This window comes from Saccostrea echinata, unplaced genomic scaffold (assembly GCF_033153115.1).
Source record: "Saccostrea echinata isolate AGI-Se365-2 ecotype Australia unplaced genomic scaffold, CSIRO_AGI_Sech_v1 ptg000001l, whole genome shotgun sequence".
In the NCBI taxonomy this organism is placed as follows: domain Eukaryota; kingdom Metazoa; phylum Mollusca; class Bivalvia; order Ostreida; family Ostreidae; genus Saccostrea; species Saccostrea echinata.
The window spans coordinates 51425247-51446658 of record NW_026889750.1 but is presented as its reverse complement, the minus strand read 5'-3'; the positions used below and the strand labels follow the sequence as shown (position 1 = coordinate 51446658).

General features: G+C 32.5%; 1 protein-coding gene across 1 annotated transcript; it reads right to left on the bottom strand.

The window, feature by feature from the left end:
* Positions 1–7009: 7009 nt before the first annotated feature.
* Positions 7010–17497, bottom strand: LOC133194193 (monocarboxylate transporter 12-like). Its single transcript, XM_061330203.1, has 7 exons — positions 17156–17497; positions 16545–16739; positions 15550–15693; positions 9914–10060; positions 9371–9829; positions 8780–9301; positions 7010–8014 (listed from the first exon to the last, which is right to left on the bottom strand). The coding sequence occupies exons 2-7, from the start codon at positions 16699–16701 to the stop codon at positions 7905–7907; spliced, it is 1539 nt and encodes a 512-aa protein (XP_061186187.1). The 5' UTR covers positions 16702–16739; positions 17156–17497; the 3' UTR covers positions 7010–7904.
* Positions 17498–21412: the final 3915 nt, after the last annotated feature.

Sequence of the window (21412 nt, the reverse complement as noted above, 5' to 3'; positions counted from 1 at the left end):
AAGAAGATTCGATTGACTTTGAAGTCAAAGGTAATTGTCAGACGTTCAGATATTGCAAAAGATCGTTTCCAAATGATAACTTTAATTCTCCTTGGACTTTTGCGATGAAATTGTCTACATAACTCCATATGTCTTAAGAAAGACCCCTACTGATTTGAGGTCAAAGGCCAAGGTTAGATATTCATATTTACATAAATTAGTATTAAGATGATAAAGTTAGTTTTCTTTGAGCTTTTCCAATGAAATGTAAGGTGCTGACTCTATCAGAGAAAGACCAATAGGATTTCAAGGCCAAAGGGTGAAAGGTCATGCAATTTTTCCAATCTCTTTCCATCTGTTTTAGATCTTCTTCCAACTTATATTATTTTAAAGCTTGGGACATACATTCCCTGAATGAGCTTGTTTTGATTACCCATGTTAATTAACGTATCACCTGTACTTGCATGTACATTTACAAATAATTGCATATGTATCATAAATTAAATATTATATGAGAGTAAGCAAACACACACGTCATTTCAAAGTCCGAACGAAAACAATCGAAAAATGCTTGGTAAAGAATTAAAATACAACTGTACTTAAGATATGGAGTTGTAATATGACAGTCATTAATGCGTATATATAATTTGTATTAAGCATATTTATGGGGTTTTTTTTCTTCTTTCTACCTAAACAAGGAATATGCTGCCATGGTTACTAAAACATGAAATTTATTTATTAAGTTCTTGCCAAAAGACACCCCAGCGCCCCTACATTTTTTGTTCCGATCTTAGTAAAACCTGCTTCACAAAATACATATTTTCTGTACCAGCTATTTATGTTGATGAACAATGTCACATGGTTACTCTTTTTTTTCAAAATGAAACATCTCTTAGATGCATCATTCTATTTATTGGCTTTTGATTTCGATGAACATATTTACTAAAAATGGAAGTTTCTGTGTAATACTAGTACTCCTACAGTTTTGGTTCGATTTAAAAAAGAAATAAACTAGTAATCCTATATTAATTAATAATATTAATATCAAGAGCCAAAACTACAAAATAATAACAATAAAATGTGAAAATCCTTCAAAATGCTTCCTCTCGTAGTCTTGATTTGATTTCAACAAAACTTGGAGCAAGTTTAGAAAAACATTCAAGATACATGATTCTGCATATTCAATATAAAGATGAAAAATAATTGTTTCTAGTCCACTTTATACTTTTCTCTTCCTTTCATACAAATCAGTTAAGCTACAGTGTCATCACTCATCAGATTTTTTTTAAATGAATAGCAAGACATTTTTTTTTATTTATTACGGGGCTTTCGCTTTTGAACGCTCGCTTTGGAATGTTTCGGGGCGTACTCGAATATGTAATACGATGAGTGTTCAGTAAAATGCCAAGATATTGAACGCTAAAATTCTCTTTACTTTTAGTACTTTTTTTTTTATTGTAAACTATTTATTAGCTCTGTAATAATTATAGTTTTTATTGTATTTATTAGCTCTGTAATAATTATAGTTTTTATTGTATTTATTAGCTCTGTAATAATTATAGTTTTTATTGTATTTATTAGCTCTGTTATAATTATAGTTTTTATTGTATTTATTAGCTCTGTAATAATTATAGTTTTTATTGTATTTATTAGCTCTGTAATAATTATAGTTTTTATTGTATTTATTAGCTCCGTAATAATTATAGTTTTTATTGTACTTATTAGCTCCGTAATAATTATAGTTTTTATTGTATTTATTAGCTCTGTAATAATTATAGTTTTTATTGTATTTATTAGCTCTGTAATAATTATAGTTTTTATTGTACTTATTAGCTCTGTAATAATTATAGTTTTTATTGTATTTATTAGCTCTGTAATAATTATAGTTTTTATTGTATTTATTAGCTCTGTAATAATTATAGTTTTTATTGTATTTATTAGCTCTGTAATAATTATAGTTTTTATTGTACTTATTAGCTCTGTAATAATTATAGTTTTTATTGTACTTATTAGCTCTGTAATAATTATAGTTTTTATTGTACTTATTAGCTCTGTAATAATTATAGTTTTTATTGTACTTATTAGCTCTGTAATAATTATAGTTTTTATTGTACTTATTAGCTCTGTAATAATTATAGTTTTTATTGTATTTATTAGCTCTGTAATAATTATAGTTTTTATTGTACTTATTAGCTCCGTAATAATTATAGTTTTTATTGTATTTATTAGCTCTGTAATAATTATAGTTTTTATTGTATCTATTAGCTCTGTAATAATTATAGTTTTTATTGTATTTATTAGCTCTGTAATAATTATAGTTTTTATTGTATTAATTAGCTCTGTAATAATTATAGTTTTTATTGTATTTATTAGCTCTGTAATAATTATAGTTTTTATTGTATCTATTAGCTCTGTAATAATTATAGTTTTTATTGTATTTATTAGCTCTGTAATAATTATAGTTTTTATTGTACTTATTAGCTCTGTAATAATTATAGTTTTTATTGTATTTATGAGCTCTGTAATAATTATAGTTTTTATTGTATTTATTAGCTCTGTAATAATTATAGTTTTTATTGTATTTATTAGCTCTGTAATAATTATAGTTTTTATTGTATCTATTAGCTCTGTAATAATTATAGTTTTTATTGTATTAATTAGCTCTGTAATAATTATAGTTTTTATTGTATTTATTAGCTCTGTAATAATTATAGTTTTTATTGTATCTATTAGCTCTGTAATAATTATAGTTTTTATTGTATTTATTAGCTCTGTAATAATTATAGTTTTTATTGTACTTATTAGCTCTGTAATAATTATAGTTTTTATTGTATTTATTAGCTCTGTAATAATTATAGTTTTTATTGTATTTATTAGCTCTGTAATAATTATAGTTTTTATTGTATTTATTAGCTCTGTTATAATTATAGTTTTTATTGTATTTATTAGCTCTGTAATAATTATAGTTTTTATTGTATTTATTAGCTCTGTAATAATTATAGTTTTTATTGTATTTATTAGCTCTGTAATAATTATAGTTTTTATTGTATTTATTAGCTCTGTAATAATTATAGTTTTTATTGTATTTATTAGCTCTGTAATAATGATAGTTTTTATTGTATTTATTAGCTCTGTAATAATGATAGTTTTTATTGTATTTATGAGCTCTGTAATAATGATAGTTTTTATTGTATCTATGAGCTCTGTAATAATTATAGTTTTTATTGTATTTATTAGCTCTGTAATAATTATAGTTTTTATTGTATCTATTAGCTCTGTAATAATGATAGTTTTTATTGTATTTATTAGCTCTGTAATAATTATAGTTTTTATTGTATTTATTAGCTCTGTAATAATTATAGTTTTTATTGTATCTATTAGCTCTGTAATAATTATAGTTTTTATTGTATCTATGAGCTCTGTAATAATTATAGTTTTTATTGTATCTATTAGCTCTGTAATAATTATAGTTTTTATTGTATCTATTAGCTCTGTAATAATGATAGTTTTTATTGTATTTATTAGCTCTGTAATAATGATAGTTTTTATTGTATCTATGAGCTCTGTAATAATTATAGTTTTTATTGTATTTATTAGCTCTGTGATAATTATAGTTTTTATTGTATCTATTAGCTCTGTAATAATTATAGTTTTTATTGTATTTATTAGCTCTGTAATAATTATAGTTTTTATTGTATCTATTAGCTCTGTAATAATTATAGTTTTTATTGTATTAATTAGCTCTGTAATAATTATAGTTTTTATTGTATCTATGAGCTCTGTAATAATTATAGTTTTTATTGTATTTATTAGCTCTGTAATAATCATAGTTTTTATTGTATTTATTAGCTCTGTAATAATTATAGTTTTTATTGTATCTATTAGCTCTGTAATAATTATAGTTTTTATTGTATTTATTAGCTCTGTAATAATTATAGTTTTTATTGTACTTATTAGCTCTGTAATAATTATAGTTTTTATTGTATTTATTAGCTCTGTAATAATTATAGTTTTTATTGTACTTATTAGCTCTGTAATAATTATAGTTTTTATTGTATTTATTAGCTCTGTAATAATTATAGTTTTTATTGTATCTATTAGCTCTGTAATAATTATAGTTTTTATTGTATCTATTAGCTCTGTAATAATTATAGTTTTTATTGTATTTATTAGCTCTGTAATAATTATAGTTTTTATTGTATCTATTAGCTCTGTAATAATTATAGTTTTTATTGTATCTATTAGCTCTGTAATAATTATAGTTTTTATTGTATCTATTAGCTCTGTAATAATTATAGTTTTTATTGTATTTATTAGCTCTGTAATAATTATAGTTTTTATTGTATTTATTAGCTCTGTAATAATTATAGTTTTTATTGTATCTATTAGCTCTGTAATAATTATAGTTTTTATTGTATCTATTAGCTCTGTAATAATTATAGTTTTTATTGTATCTATTAGCTCTGTAATAAGTATAGTTTTTATTGTATCTATTAGCTCTGTAATAATTATAGTTTTTATTGTATCTATTAGCTCTGTAATAATTATAGTTTTTATTGTATTTATTAGCTCTGTAATAATTATAGTTTTTATTGTATTTATTAGCTCTGTAATAATTATAGTTTTTATTGTATCTATTAGCTCTGTAATAATTATAGTTTTTATTGTATTTATTAGCTCTGTAATAATTATAGTTTTTATTGTATCTATTAGCTCTGTAATAAGTATAGTTTTTATTGTATTTATTAGCTCTGTAATAATTATAGTTTTTATTGTATTTATTAGCTCTGTAATAATTATAGTTTTTATTGTATTTATTAGCTCTGTAATAATTATAGTTTTTATTGTATCTATTAGCTCTGTAATAATTATAGTTTTTATTGAATTTATTAGCTCTGTAATAATTATAGTTTTTATTGTATCTATTAGCTCTGTAATAAGTATAGTTTTTATTGCATTTATTAGCTCTGTAATAATTATAGTTTTTATTGTATTTATTAGCTCTGTAATAATTATAGTTTTTATTGTATCTATTAGCTCTGTAATAAGTATAGTTTTTATTGTATTTATTAGCTCTGTAATAATTATAGTTTTTATTGTATTTATTAGCTCTGTAATAATTATAGTTTTTATTGTATCTATGAGCTCTGTAATAATTATAGTTTTTATTGCATTTATTAGCTCTGTAATAATTATAGTTTTTATTGTATTTATTAGCTCTGTAATAATTATAGTTTTTATTGTATTTATTAGCTCTGTAATAATTATAGTTTTTATTGTATCTATTAGCTCTGTAATAATTATAGTTTTTATTGCATTTATTAGCTCTGTAATAATTATAGTTTTTATTGTATTTATTAGCTCTGTAATAATTATAGTTTTTATTGTATCTATTAGCTCTGTAATAATTATAGTTTTTATTGTATCTATTAGCTCTGTAATAATTATACTTTTTATTGTATCTATTAGCTCTGTAATAATTATAGTTTTTATTGTATTAATTAGCTCTGTAATAATTATAGTTTTTATTGTATTTATTAGCTCTGTAATAATTATAGTTTTTATTGTATCTATTAGCTCTGTAATAATTATAGTTTTTATTGTATTTATTAGCTCTGTAATAATTATAGTTTTTATTGAATTTTTGTCTCAGATATAAAATACTACAATACGTTTTAATTTGCAAAGAGAGATAATCCCAGTAGTATTTATAATTCGTCTTTATTTACGTGAAAGTATAAGCTGGGGGTTAGAAATTTAATTTTTTAATTTCTACTTCAATGTGCTCTGTTTGGAGGCTATTCCTTCATGTGAGAAATTACGAAAGTTTATTCTGTTTTTAGAAAAATTCTTTAAAATACCCGAGTAATAATACATAAAAGTCCTTCTTGAAAATTTCTTGAGAATTTTTCTACACATTGCATTTGTCTAGAAAAATGTTAATCAAATCAGCGGCATTGAGTGGCATTTGTCCAACACGGTATACACTTTGACACTATGCTAGATTTTTCTTCCTTTACAGGACTTGGCATTTTCTCCAGGAATGGGATTGAAAGCAGGGATCCGTTTTATAAGGTCATCGGCATTTGTCAAAACATGGACTTCTGGTAAAGTCACCGGTATTGAACGGTATTTGTCCATCACAGATTTCCTAGTGAGGTCAGCGGCATTAAGAGACATTTGTTCAACAAAGTGCTTTTGGTGAAGTCTGCGGCATCTATCAAACACAGTGCTTTAGGTAAAGTTAGCGTCCATCACAGTGATTCTGGTGAAGCCAGCGGCATTGAGTAGCGTCTGATGATGTCATCATGCATTGAGCAGCATTTGTTCTACCAAGTGTTTCTGCATGGTGAATTTAGCGGCATTATCTCAATGAATCACTTTGTTGGACAAATATACCGCTTAATTCAGTTGACTTTACTATAATCACTTTGATGGATTGATGTATTGTAGTTTTACTTCCCTTGCAAGATTATTTCACTCAAACGAGACGTCACCATATGCCAGCGAAGGGCTTCAAATTTTTACCTTTACTCGGCACTCAGAGCCATTGAGCAGTGAGGAATCTTTAGCGTGCCAGCACATGATATGACAGGGGCCTCGATTTCTAAAGTCTCATCTGAAAGACCGCGGCAACTTTCACTTCAAGGTGCCGAGTGCCTAGCGAGGGAACAGTTGCTTTTTTTTTTTTATCGACAAAGGTTTGTCGCGGGGATACTCGAACCAACAGCATCCCGATCACGGAGCGAGCGCTCTATATCGACTGAGTTACCCTGTTGGACAAATTCCGCTTAATGCTGCTGACCTTACCAAAAGTTCTTTCTTTGACAAATGCAGCTGAACAACCCATTTCTTCTTATTTTCCTGACTTCTTATACCTAAACTAATACATGTATTGGAAGGGTAAAAGCTTCTGTCTTCTAATTTTAAAAACAAGGCACTTTACAAGAAAATAAACAGAAGCCACCCCCCTGATTATGTTTTCTGCCTGAACGTCTTTGGGAGTGGAGAATTGAAGTGTTTGCACTGCTTGCTTTGAATTTTTTATTCAGGGTTGAAGTGCTGAACCCAGGATTCATCTTGGGCTACCAATCTTTGGTGGGAAAATGGTGAATTGAAACATAAAGACGCAGAACAAATTCTGGTTATGCTACACATCCACAGAAATTATGTTGTTGGTCATCTTTGTCATGTGAAGGGGTCAGAAAAGATAAGAATAGACATAAATGTTGGTAGATTACTGTAAAATCACAAGTTTTCGTGGGGTCAAATTTTCGTGGTAAGAGGAAAAAAAACTAGTTCTTGGGGATTTGAATTCGTGGTTAAAAAATTTTATGCACTAGTATTTGAAATTTTATATTTTGTGGAGAATATGAATTCGTGGGTCTTCTCATACCATGAAGTATGTGGCAAGTAAATACTAAGTACATGTGTACTGACTAAAATTTAGTTATTCATTTTACATTGCTCCAAAAGAGCCTTTCTTCCTTTAAATATCACAAATATATGTGTGTGGATTATTGCTTGGGGGACACAAGGTGTCTCCAGGCCCTGGTCTCGGCTTAAATAGGATCCTGGGTATGACCAGTCGACAGGGGATGCTCATTCCTCCGGGGCACCTGATCCTACTTCTGTTTTCAGAGGTCCGTGCTTGCTCTGCTTACCGTTTGTATTGCTTAATTTGACTTTTGGACATTATTACTGTTTGTTAGCTTCATGTTTCATTTCACTCTGATAACGACCATGTCAAACTAAAAGGGATAGTGTGTGCCATTGTCTACATATGCCAAGTCAGCAAAAATAACATGTAGGAGTAGTAAGATTTCGAACAAGTGTCAAGAAGACACTGGATTTACAAATGCACAAGTCTCTTATGGTCTGTGATCAGTAGAATTAAAAACTAAATATTGTAACATAACAGTACATCATGAACAGGAAACACACTCAGTAAATAACACAATAGAGGAGAGGATGTGAGCGGCCCCGAATAAATAGAAACAGGTCACATAGGTCCCCGTCTTGTCCCTTAGGTCACCTACAAAAAAAAAGCAAATAATCAATCTTTATAAAATTTAGAAAAAGTAATTTTTATATTCCAAATTTTTCAAACCCAAAGGGAAAACCATCCAAAAATAATTTTGATGCTCAAATTTTGCGTGGAACTGCATTTCTGTCCAAAAATTTCAAAGGAAACGCTGATTGATTTAAATTTATTGGCTGGGTTCGAGGGAAACGAGAACCAAATCGTTAGGTCGAAGACAACTGTGTGGTTTGAGGGTTCGGTCGATCGCATTTTTCACGAAAACCAGGTCATTATTATTGTTTTCTTAAACCTTAAAAATGTTTCTAATACAAATCTTGCGCTAGCGTAAGTTTGCGATGTGGATGACAGAAGTTTAGTGTAATTTATTTACCTGCAATGCGGATGAGCCCCCCCCCCTTAACTGAAGATTAACGATTGCCCAAAAAATGTCATGGCGGTCCAACGTCTCGTTGAGCGGTCCAGCATCATATTTTGGGAGGATCGCTCAGTAAAACTTATTAAATAGATTTAGATAGGAAACGTTTTAGAAAAGTTTTGCATGGAAATCAGATGACCATAAAGGCCCAATAAGGACTTTTAAAAATGGAAAGCTTTGGATTTCATCAGTTATCGTTTATCGTATTATTTTTGTTTTCTATGGACCCCCCCCCCCCCCCCCCATTTACCAACAGATGACAATTATGTCGAAGAAATCAACAACAATAATGTTTTATTCAAGTAAAAGAGAAATATAAATAGGAGAATAATAAAAATTACCAATGAATGGAGCTGCTGCACCGCTCATAATACCATACCCAGAATACATCACACTAAGGGCGCTCCGGAAGTCATCAAGTCCAAGGATATCTAGCAACGTGGCGGAATACAAGGCAGAAATAAAGTTAGAAAAGAATCCATAGAACGCACTGAATAAAACAAGGTTCCAGTAGTCTTTATAAAAGGGAGACAAACACTGAACAACACCACTGAGAGCCATGCTGACTGCTATTAAGTAAGAACGTCTGACCAGTCTCTTGTCCGAAACATATCCAATCATAATGCGCCCGAGTAGGTCGAAAAAGCTACTAACGGTGATCAGCAGTGCGGCATTCGTCGCTTCCGTTCCCTCTTCCATAGCCAGCGCCGGTAAATAATTCTGTGGAAGGCTTGTACCAATGGATCCCACTGTGTAAGCGAATAAAAGTCGCAAGAACGAGGCGTTTTTCAATATCTTGAAATTGAAGAACTGCTCTTTATTTATTTTCACAACTTTTTTGTCTTTGATCTCAGAATTTAGATCTATAGCGGATACACTGATACAAAAGTTTTCAATATTGTAATCTCTCAGAGAAGTTGTTAAATGACTACCAAAATGTTTAGTTTTATGTATCATTTCGGTACTAATGCTTTTTGTTTGGGGCTCGAATGGTTTAAACATTCCATTTTGAAGAAATAAACTTGGATCTGATGAAAAGAGAGGTTTATTTGTTCTGCAAACATTGTCTCTATTAAGTATTAACTTGCCTTTTTCTTCTTTGTGTGCATTCTGGGCTATCATTGCACGGCATTTGTCGTTAATTCTGGTAGCAAACGATGGCGGGCGCAGTAAGGCTCCACAAGCAATGATGTGGGTAGATATGGCTGCCACAATCAAAAGAGAACCTCTTACGGAGTATTCATCCAGCAGCAGACGTAAAAATGGCGCAAACACCAAACTTCCAAGGCTTCCACTTGCCATCATTAAGCCATTCGCAAACCCTCGTTTCTTATCGAAATAATTTCCTACAGTGACAACTATGGACGAAAACGAAAACGCCATTCCAAATCCTAAAAGAATAGACACAAACCATCATTCTTATAAATAACTCACATCTTTGCTAAAGTAATTTTCCATAAAATACCTTAACTTACCAGTCAAACAACTATAGCTGAAGAGAAGAAACTCTATCGACACTGCATAGCTACTGGTCAGAAAGCCAAAGAAATAGAAGAAACCTCCTAATACAACCCAAAACCGTGGAGAGAACCGGCGCAGACCGAAGACAAGAACCAGAACCGCTGAAAATCAAACAGGACTTCTATCAAACTAAGGTCATGTCTCAAGATTTCATGTAAAATCAAAGAGATCCAGTACAGCTAATCGTAAATAAAACGCCCAGGAATAGTTTGTTTCTTTGCTTAACGTCCCATCGAGAATATTTCACTCATGATGGGACAACACCAATTTCATTATTTGGATATATCATCAATTGAATTGATGCGCGCAACGATCAATTAAAGATCTCTTCATATAGTTGAAGATTTTAGTGATTCAATTATAATGCGCATTATATGAGAGAGAGCGAGAGAGAGGACCTATTTACATGTGTAATCAGAAATATCTTAAATGGCAAGTCCTATGCGGAATGTCTTTTATTCAACATAACCATAATTTAAATGATGATCTCTTTTATTGAATTATTACTCTCTTTAAAAGAATTAATGCGTGATTATTTCTTTTAATACATTTCTTTTTCATGGTAAAGATATTCACTAACAATAATAAATTTAAAGAAAAACAGCAAATCATTCATATAGAGCTTCGTTTAAAATAGCTTTTGCAAGCATTAGTTGTGCTTAACAATTCAATTCATGCGCAAATCAATTCAACTGTTGAGAACAATAATTGCATTGTGCTGCGCCTAAATTCCACTACTGCGTGCAATAATTGAAATTAATATCCTCAAATAGATTGTTCATTTGGCGCTCCATACAAAACGCGTAACATGCTATGTTTTTCTGTCTAATTTATTTATAATTCTGAGAACTTTTTCACCCCTATTTTAATGGTTTCAAATTCGCAGACTGATGTCTACTTCTAAAAGTTTATCCTCCTATGGTATCGATAGGTTGACACAAACAAGACTGTATTATCCCCATCTACATGTATTTACATTTTCAAATGTCTTTGTACGAGATACAACCATGAATAAAGAAAACGCTTTATATCTCCACAAATCCATTTGCTCACCACGTTATCATGTTGTAGGTTTTGAATTAACTAGGTGGAGGTAAATACAAAAAAAAAAAATTATCATGTAAATTTTGCACTTACCTCTACCTAGTAAATTCAAAATCTACAACATGATAACAGGACGGAACTGCCTCTTTGTTGTACGGGTATGTTGTATGTTGCATATTAATATTCTTCGTGTCACTTGTAGATACTGAATGAAATTAATGTAAATATCTATCCTTTGTTCAATAAAAAAGGATCTCTTTTTATTGAATCAAGGATTAGGTAAAAATGTTAATATCTTTAAACAAGATGTGTTTGTGAAACACTGATGCCCCCGTATGGCAGCTTATGACGAAAATTAAAGTTTCTCAAATGCACGTTAAATTTCAAGGTCAAGTTCAAGAGATCAAAAATGTTGTTACCCAAAGAAAGGACTTGTGTCAATGTATATAATGGATGTACCTGTAAAAATTGAAAGCCCTAGTACTAACTGTTCAAAAGTTATGGCCAAGGTTAAAGTTTTTTAAAAGTGGGTCAGTCTCTAAGGTCAAGGACAAAAGGTCAGAAATATTTACACCCATGGAAAGGTCTTGTCACGATGAATACACATGTGAAATATGAAAGCCCTAGAACCAAACGTTCATAAGTTATGGCCAAGGTTAAAGTTGGGTGATTTTTTGCAAAAGTGGGTCAAACTCCAAGGTCAAGAGGTCAAATATGTTGGTACCCACAGGAAGATCTTTTCACAAGGAATACACACGTGAAATATGAAAGCCATAGCTTTAACCAATCAAAAGTTATGGTCAAGATTAATGTTTTCTAAAAGTGGGTCAAACTCCAAGGTCAAAAGGTCAAAATTGATGGTATCCAAAGGAAGGTCTTGTCACAATAGATATACCTGTGAAAATTGAAAGCCCTAGTGCTAACTGTTCAAAAATTATGGCCAAGTTAATTTTTTTTAAAAGTGGGTCAAACTCTAAGGTCAAAAGTACACTCATGGAAAGGTTTTGTCAAAATGAATATACATGTGAAATATGAAGGCCCTAGCACCAACCATTCAAAAGTTATGACCAAGGTTAAAGTTGAGTAATTTTTTGCAAAAGTGGGTCAAACTCCAAGGTCAAGAGGTCACATATGTTGGTACCTAGAGGAATGTCTTGTCACAAGAAATACACATGTTAAATATGAATACAATAGCTTCAACCAATCAAATGTTATGGGCAATGTTAAAGTTTTGGCGGACAAACAGACAAACAGATAAACAGACGGAGGGACAAGGCAAAAAGTATATACCCCCGAATCCTCGATTACGGGGACACAAAAAGCCTCTGGGGTAATTCATATACATGATACAAACATGTATGATATTACACAATTGAATTAACAAAATTAAGAATTAAACTGAAAGAAAACAAGATGTGTTTGTGAAACATCGATGCCCCCGTATGGCAACTTATAGCAAAGGTTAAACTTTCTCAAATGCAAATCAAATATGTTGGTACCCAAAGTAAGGTCTTGTTACGAGGTGAAATATGTGAAATATGAAAGCCCTAGCAGCAACCATTGAATAGATATGGAAAAGGTTAACGTTTTTTTTCAAAAGTATGTCAAACATCAAGGTCAAGGTCAATTGGTCTAAATAAATGGTGCCCAAGGAAAGGCCTTCTCCCAAGAAATACACAGGTGAAATATGAAAGCCAAAGCACCAAAAGTTATGACCAAGGTCAAAGTTTTCCAAAAAGAGGTAAAACTCCAAGGTCAAAGGGTCAAAGTTGTTGGTATCCAAAGAAAGGTCTTGTCACAAGGATTACATATGTGAAATATGAAAGCTCTTGCACCAACCGTTCAAAAATTGTGGCCAAGGGTAAAGTTTTTCAAAAGTAGGTCAAACTCCAAGGTCAAAAGATCAAAGTTGTTGATATTCAAAGGAAGGTCTTGTCACAAGGATTACACAGGTGAAGTCTGAAAGCCCAAGCACCAATTGTTCAAAAGTTATGGCCAAGGTAAAAGTTTTCCAAAAGTAGGTCAAACTCCAAAGTCAAGGTCAAAGGGTCAAAGTTATTGGTATTCAAAGAAAGGTCTTCTCACAAGGATTACAAATGTGAAGTATGAAAGCCCTAGAACCAACCGTTCAAAAGTTATGGCCAAGGTAACTTACATCTAGTACATGAAATGAAAATCAGTACTCCGGGTCCCTGCACAGTCAAAATCAGTATTCCCTGCACTACTTACATACAGTGCTTGAGGTGAAGATCAGTATTTCCTGTACTACTTACATCTAGTAAATGAAATGAAAATCAGTCTTCGATCCCTGCACTACTTGAAAAAATGAATTAGGTAGATTATACGATCAGTTTGTACTGGCCCAAGCTGACAAAGCGGGTAACAACATTTTCTTTGTCTGCAAGGCTCATTATTTTAATTGTATTTTAGAGGAACGGGATTTTATTCTGCAAGTGGTAATCCATCTTATACCCATAGCTCCCTTTCTAAAGAGGAGATTCATCATAATCACATGTCAGTTTTAAATATTTTTAATATTTCCAACAATCAAAATGAATTTGAATTACCATACCTATACTAGATTCCTAAACTTCATAAAATCCTTACAAAGATACATAGCGAGTTCCAGTAAATGTTCTGCCAAACCTTTTTTACTCTTCACTAAAATATTAACAGCAGTAAAGGAGAAACTTCAGGAGAACTGTTCAACAATATATTCAAGAAGTGGTTTTAAACAGGTGTGGATAATTAAAAATTCCAAGGAACTTATAGAAAATTTGAAATCACAAAATTTTAACAAAATCAATAACGTCAAAACTTACGACTTTTCAACACTTTATACAACCATTCCCCACGATAAAGTAAATCCAGGCTTTTTGACATTATTGACGCTGCTTTTTCAATAAAAATGGAACTCGTAAATTTACTTACCTCGTCACTGGTCATTTGCGACATTGTTTTGTTAAAAAACATTCTGATTGTACACACAAGTACTCTGAAGTTGACAGTCAAAGATGCTTGAGTTTCTGATTGACAATATCTATGTAGTTTTTGGAGACTGATCCCTCCAACAATCTGTCGGAATTTCCATGGGTACCAATTGCGCCCCATTATAAGCAGACCTATTTGTATTCATATGAAGCAAAAGTTATTCAAAATCTTCTACATGAGAAGAAAAAACACTTGCTGTAGCCTTCAACTCGACATTTAGATATATCGATGACGTATTATCAATGAACAATAGTTACTTCAATTCAAATGTCGATTCCACATATCCCAGTGAGCTTGAAATTAAAGATACCAAAGAGTCTGACACATCTGTTTCATATTTGGATATTTTACTATAAAAAGACGTTAATGGTAACCTAATGACCATGCTTTATGATAAACGTGATGACTTCATTTTTTAATCGTCAACTTCCCTTACTTATGTAGCAATAAACCCTTATCACATGCATATGGGGTTTATGTCCCTCAGTTGATTCGATACGCAAGAGCATGCTCTACGTATGAACAATTTCTAAAACGAGGCAAGCTATTGACAAACAAGTTGATATAGGATACTAGGATATCAACAGTCTCGTTTTAAGTCATCTTTTCGCAAGTTTTTCGGTTGATACAAAGACCTTGTCGGCAAATACAACCTGTCATTGAGTCAAATGCTGACTGACGTTTTTCATACTGATTGTTAGGCCATTATTTATACACTGAAATGTCTACGGATACATGTATATCCGGATTTTGTTTCCCTATCATGACAAGGAGCACACGGCGGGTATGACCGGTCGGCAGGGGATGCTCACTCCTCCATGGCACCTGATCCAACCTCTAAATTTTGAGGCCCGTGTTTGCTCTGCTCCAAATTCGTATCGTTTCATTGGACTTTCGAGATTGAATACTGTTCGTTATCTTCATATTTTACCCTTATCACTTGCGTATTGGGTTTATGTCTTTTGAGCTTGAATACTGTTCGTTATCTCCATATTTCATCCAGTTGTCATGTTCTAAATTTTGTATTTACTCCCACCCGGTAAATTCAAAATTTAGAACATGACACAGTACTTGAGTGCAAATCAGTATTCTGAGCTACTTACACCCAGTACTTGAGAAAATCAGTATTCCCTGCACTACTTACATCTAGTACTTGATAAAGATCAGTATTCCCTGTTCTACTTACATCTAATGTTTGTGGTGAAAAATCAGTATCCCCTGTACTACTTAATTACACCTAAAGTCGCTTGCATGGCAATGGTTGGAGCGTTTGCTCTAGAGTACGACTCTGGTGTAAGGAGTTGATCCTTACGTCGTGTGTTCGAATCCACTGCGGGACGTGAGACCGGTCCTTCGGATGAGACCGTATAAACCGAGGTCCCGTGTCGCAGTAGGTGCTGCCACGAAAAAAAGATCCCTCATTGCTCAATGGCCCTGAGTGCCGAGTATAGGTCGAAAATGTGCAGCCCTCCATCGGCAAGTTGTGGCTTCTCCATATGAGTGAAAAATTCTCGAGAAGGACGTTAAACAACAAACAAACGAGCAAAAAACTTACACCCAGTACTTGAGGTGAAGATCAGTAGCCCCTGCACTAAGGATGCCATTGTTGCGTTGCTATTAAACGTAAGAATAAGTTCAACATACAATACCCCAAACGCTCGGAATGTTCCGGTAATTATGAAGGTCGCAACCATCGAGGCTGAAAAAAAACGATTTCACATTCAATAATTTTTTTCATGTACATTTCAATATGTGAAAAAAATCCAGTTACTTGTTGAAAAAAAAATGCAATTATATCTGCATGGTACACATGTAGGTTATTTTTTGTTTTGTACTATGCCCTCAAGGGTCCCTGATTTTGTAAGTATTTGTAGTTTATAAAAGACTAATGGGTTCAAATTAAGAAGATGGAGGAAAAAAGAATTATTATGAAATGACAGGTCATAATAAAGTGATGATAAGTTGGCATTACAAGAAAAAAAAGTCGTAATTATGAGGTAGACTTACGTCGTAATTAGGAGAGAAAAAGTCGAGATACTAATAAAAAAAGTTGAAGTAACTGCTTTACACATTAATAGTTACGTCTCTAGAAATTTGAAATTAGGTCATTATCACAACTTTTTTAATACAAACTTTTTTCATCTTTCTTTTTTACCCTACTAGGCTTTGGTAGAACTTCAATTACTATCTGCCTTAATTGCAACTTCTCGGGCATTTCGACAAGCGATTAAACAACCTCGAATGTGTTTCGAAGGCGTCCATGACAACCCCTCCTTTTAAAAACATTGAAATAAATGTAGTGAGACCACTTTACATGGAGCTAAGCTTCATTGAATGAATGTAACGATATAAAATCTAAAATATACTACAGAAGAGAAGTCATCCAATATAATAATAAATAGGATGCGACTCCATTTTGTATAAAAAAATTTAACATCCGGTGGTGTACATTCATTCGAAATGTTTTTTAGAACTTGCCCGACAGGCCCGAGAAGATGCAACTGCATCTGTCTGAATGATTTAGGATCATGTGTTAATTCGGAATCTTACCTGCAAGTATAACCCAAGCATAACCGTGATCTGTTGGGTTTTGTCTAACCTCGGGATCAACATCCGTGGCGCCATCTTGCTCAGGAACATTAACTGGATCATGGTCACGCTTACTTGGTGAAAGTTCTTCATTGTTTCCTTCGCATTCATAAGCCATTTTTCATGCGTATTGTGATCTGTACTAGTGATGAATTACTATAAAAATATGATTAATATGATGTTTGAACAATCTTTGATAGCATAAGGTCACCACTAACTCGTATGTCTGACAATTAGGGCAACAGAAATTGAGCATTACATGAAAGTGTTAGGTAACCAAAATCAAAACACGAATAATCAAAGATTACAAAGCTCACAACAACCAATGTTATCTATACGTTAGGCAAAATTTAATTCACACCAAATAGGAGCAATATTTAAGCAAGTGTGGTATGGACAGGATTTTTTGTTTGGTTTAGTAATAGACTTCCTCGAAATTTATTTTTTTTTCAATCATCATGTTTAAGATTTCATACGATTCGGCATTACAAGCAAGTCGAGTACATTTACAAGCAAGTCGAGTGCATCCCTAGATCCATCATATATATAAAGTTTATCAGCATAGGACTTACCAGCTGCTTACAGTAACCTGCGAATAAACCTCTGGTCAATCATCCGGAAAATGTAGGTCAGATCCTGAATTAGAAGCAAGTCTTAGCTTGGAACCGTCCACAGAAGAATCATCTGTAAGTTTGGTCCAGCTAGCGCTTATTTATAGTTACTTTAGAATGAATCTGCTTCAAAAACATCAACCAGGTCATTCATCCGGAAAATGAAGGTCAAATCCAACATAGGAAGCAAATTTCTCTCTTAGTGTGCATCTCTAGCTGCATCACACATGTCCTTTTGGTCTAGTTAGAGTTTACTTTTATTTTGAATGGACTGCTCTAAAACTTTAACTTTTTCATTCATCCAGAAAATGTAGATCAGATCCAGAATATGAAACATGTTTGATAAACTTTATCCCTTAATTAATAATCCATGCATGTTTGGATAATGAAGGACTTGGAGTTTGCTTAACAGACCTGCCCCATAAACCTGTTCAGCAATTTGAAAATGTAGGTAAGATTCTACATCCTGGGCAAACCTGCATCCATAGATGATTTATCCATGCAAGTTTGATCTTAGTTGGACTTATAAAGTTACTTGAAAATGAAACCTACTCCAAAAAAAAAAAAAAAAAAAAAAAAAAAAGAAACATTAACTGTTCATCTCTATGGAAAGTGCAGCATCTCAAACCAAACTGGTAATGAAACACATTAGATGCATCATCCATGCAACTCTGATTAATACAGGGTACAGAAATACTTGTAAAATATATATCCCTTTGCAGTCTATTTAAACAATAAAATGCTTTCTTTGGTTGTTAGTACGGGAATTAATGTTGCAGCTGTTGCAGAAAAAATGCATAACCCGCGTAGGCGGATTATGTAATAATTTTTTCTGCAATAGCTGCAACGTTAATTCCCGTACAAACAAAGAAAGAAAGACATTTTATTATTTATATTTATATCTGTGCAAATATTCATTCAAAATAGGATTTAGTAATGAAATAGTGTATTATTGATATGCACGTCATTGTAGGTTTCATTGATGGAACAGCAAATGCTCCAGAAAACTGTAGAGGTGTTTACGGACAGTTTGACGGCAATGGTTTTCTTAAGAAATAAAGGAGATAATATTCAGTGGATGTAAATATAATATCATACAATCACATCCACAGCTGTATATCCTAAGCGAAATGTTCAGAATACAAACCCTAATCACAATATCAAAACTTAGGTAATCAAAGATTACCAAGTTCACCTCCATGAATATTAACTATAAGTAAGGCAAATCTCATAACATTTTTTTTCCATTTAGTGTGCATCCCGGGATCAATATCCATGCAAGTTGAGCCAAGGCAAGACTTACAGTTACTTGGAAATGGACTTGCTCTAAAAACTTTAACCTGTTCATTCAACTGAAAAATGTAGGTCAGATCCAGCATCTGAAGCAAGTCTGTGGTGTATATCTCTAGATGCATTACCCATGCAAGTTCGGTTCAGGTAAGGCTTATAGTTACTTGGGAATGGACTTGCTCCTAAAACTTTAATCGAACGCCGATGCCAATGCCAGGAGTATAACATAAACTCATCTCGACTTGGTCGATGCGCGTGCACTTTAATTCAATGTTATGCACATCGACAGCAGGTTTAGAAATGTTTTCATTATCGATATACATAAAACTTAAATTCAAGTGCCCGTGCATATATATACGAATATGATATTTCTCGCAAAGATAGGGTGTTATAAACTTGCAATGAAACCATCACATCGCTTTTACAGAATGATTTTAACATGCAATATTTATGTGGCAGTAAAATACATTAAACATACATGTACATAAGTATCTTACAATTTTCGGATATTTTAAAATCAACGTTCAAGATTAATATGAAAGACAAAACTAACCGTATGGACATGTGACTACGGTCCGTTCTGTTCAGTCCACAGAGTGAACACGAGTACATGCTGAAGGACAAAAATTCTGAAATGTTACAAAACCTTTCCAACATGTCAATTAATCAGATGATAAAACTGACGGTTAGCCAGGCTTCCATGGCACGTGGAAGGGTGAAATGTTGAGAAAATTTAGAAGTAAACAAATTTATATTTCCTTGTCTAGAGTTAAACTTTTTTTTTAACCTTGAACTATATGGACATTTCAGTACAAAATTCGTGACAGTACATAGATTTTATCTTAATTATACAACATACAATTAAATTGGCAAACAAATACATGTATTCGATTATTTGATTAGTTTTCTTAAACACAATTCAACTCAAGCAATACATTATTTCTTTTTAACAGTTTAACAGAATTTGTACGTATAATACTAATATACAGAGAGGCAGGAACCCGATAAAGCACAACGTTATTGACTGTATAAGTAAACAAACGGAAAACTAACACCCATTTAATAGAAAATGATAATAATGATACACATATTTATCTAATTTTATTTAATTACGTGCATTTTTCATTTTAACTATGTGAAGGTTAATGAAATAAGATTTCTTTCTTTCTTGAGTGTGTTTGATGACTGACATGCATTGGCATAACTTTATTGTGACAAATAAAACTCAATTTTTGCATCTAAAATCGAATGTGTAAGAAGTATCAGTATATAGTTTAATTATGCCCCCCTTCGAAGAAGGGAGGGCATATTGCTTTGCCGCTGTCAGTTGGTCTGTCGGTCTGTCTGTCTGTCAACCAACAGTTTCCTTTCATTTTCTTCGCAGAGGTCTAACATCCTGAAATGAAATTTGGTACACAAATTTATCATAAGAATATCTAGGCCAAGTTCTCTTTTGGGTACGATCGAGCAATTTTTGACATAATTATGCCCCTTGGACTTGGAAAAATTCCAATTATTTATTATTATTATGCCCATAAATGTTTTACAAACATCTCCTGTTTTACTTGTAACACACAATTTGATAGGCTTATACAGATAGTTGTTCCTTTCTTGTTATTGGGACACGCCCCTTGACATCCAACGACCAGATAACTAGTATTTTATTTCATTTAATTGATCACATATTCAGTCTTACATGTACATTTCAAATTATTCAAAACTTGATAGAGGAGTAAATCAAGGGGATTGCCCAAGTCCAACATTATTCAACTGTTTTATTAGTGCATAGTATTTTTAAAATTATATAAAGAATTGAACCTATTTCGTCTGTTAAGAATGAAGCTAATTCTTACATCGATATCACACAACGTGGGGCGGTTTATGCTCAAAATGGTATATTCTTGGCGCCACTGATCATGATGCCCAGAAATGATGTCTATATAGTGCCCCTTTTGGTATCGAAATCATTAGTAGCACCACTGAGCCATAATGTGTCAGCCGCATTTAAGTGGCACACAAGTCCTACTTTTGGGATCAGGAACTCTTTCTAGACCCTTACAATATCACAAAAATAGGGGTAGCAGATATATTGCTGTAATACTGCGACACGATGTTAAATAATCATCAATCAATCAAAAATAGGGGTCTACTTCGCGTTCTGGTGCCTCCCTAACGGTACTTATATTGCCCCTTTTGGTAATGGAACCTCCCACTATGGCCACATTTACATTAAAGAGCATTTGTGCTAGTATGGACGCCAGTTGCGCAGGGTTACCCTTAAAGATTTGCATAAATTATTGTCTGCTTGGAACTCCGATGCCCAGAAATGGTGAATGTAATGCCTACAGACACAGGAATAGTGTATTCGAGCTGACTTATTTGGGTATGTCCTACTTTGGGCGAGGGACAATATCTCTGGACTTTTATAGTACCACATAAATTGGGGGTTACAGATACTGGTGCCCCATGCAAATGATGCCTATAATGCCCCTTTTGACACCAAAACCCCCCAATTTGGCCACCATAGAGCCATAAGTACCCAGCTCAGCTATATTGCACGAATCCTACTCTTGAGCACCAGCCGCTTTGGCTGGGCCCCTTTGGTATAACATAAATAGTGGTCTACTTGGCGTTTGGTGCTTCGAAATAGTGTCTATATTAGCCTTTTTGGCACCAGAACTACCCACCGCGGCCACCATTGAGGCGTGGGCGTAAGGCTCAGCTACATATAGTAAGTAGCACAAGACTGTCGATGCTACAAACATTTTAATGTCGCTTATATACATTTTTTTTTCAATTTCTTCTTTTATTATTTTCATTTTATCCCATGTTTACCCCTTTATCCCGTGGATATGACTCATTGGATAAATTTTTCATAATCCACAGTTGTGACGTCACAATGGTTTTTGCGTTAGCGCGATGAAGTAA

Bases quoted from the DNA above. Each gene is read 5' to 3' on its own strand.
- LOC133194193 (XM_061330203.1), bottom strand. From the start codon at position 16,701: ATGGCTTATGAATGCGAAGGAAACAATGAAGAACTTTCACCAAGTAAG. The intron at 15,694-16,544 runs GTAAGATTCCGA...GTTTTTTTTCAG, and splicing joins TGCTTGGGTTATACTTGCAG to CCTCGATGGTTGCGACCTTC. The intron at 9,302-9,370 runs GTAGTCATTTAA...TATCCGCTATAG, and splicing joins ACATAAAACTAAACATTTTG to ATCTAAATTCTGAGATCAAA.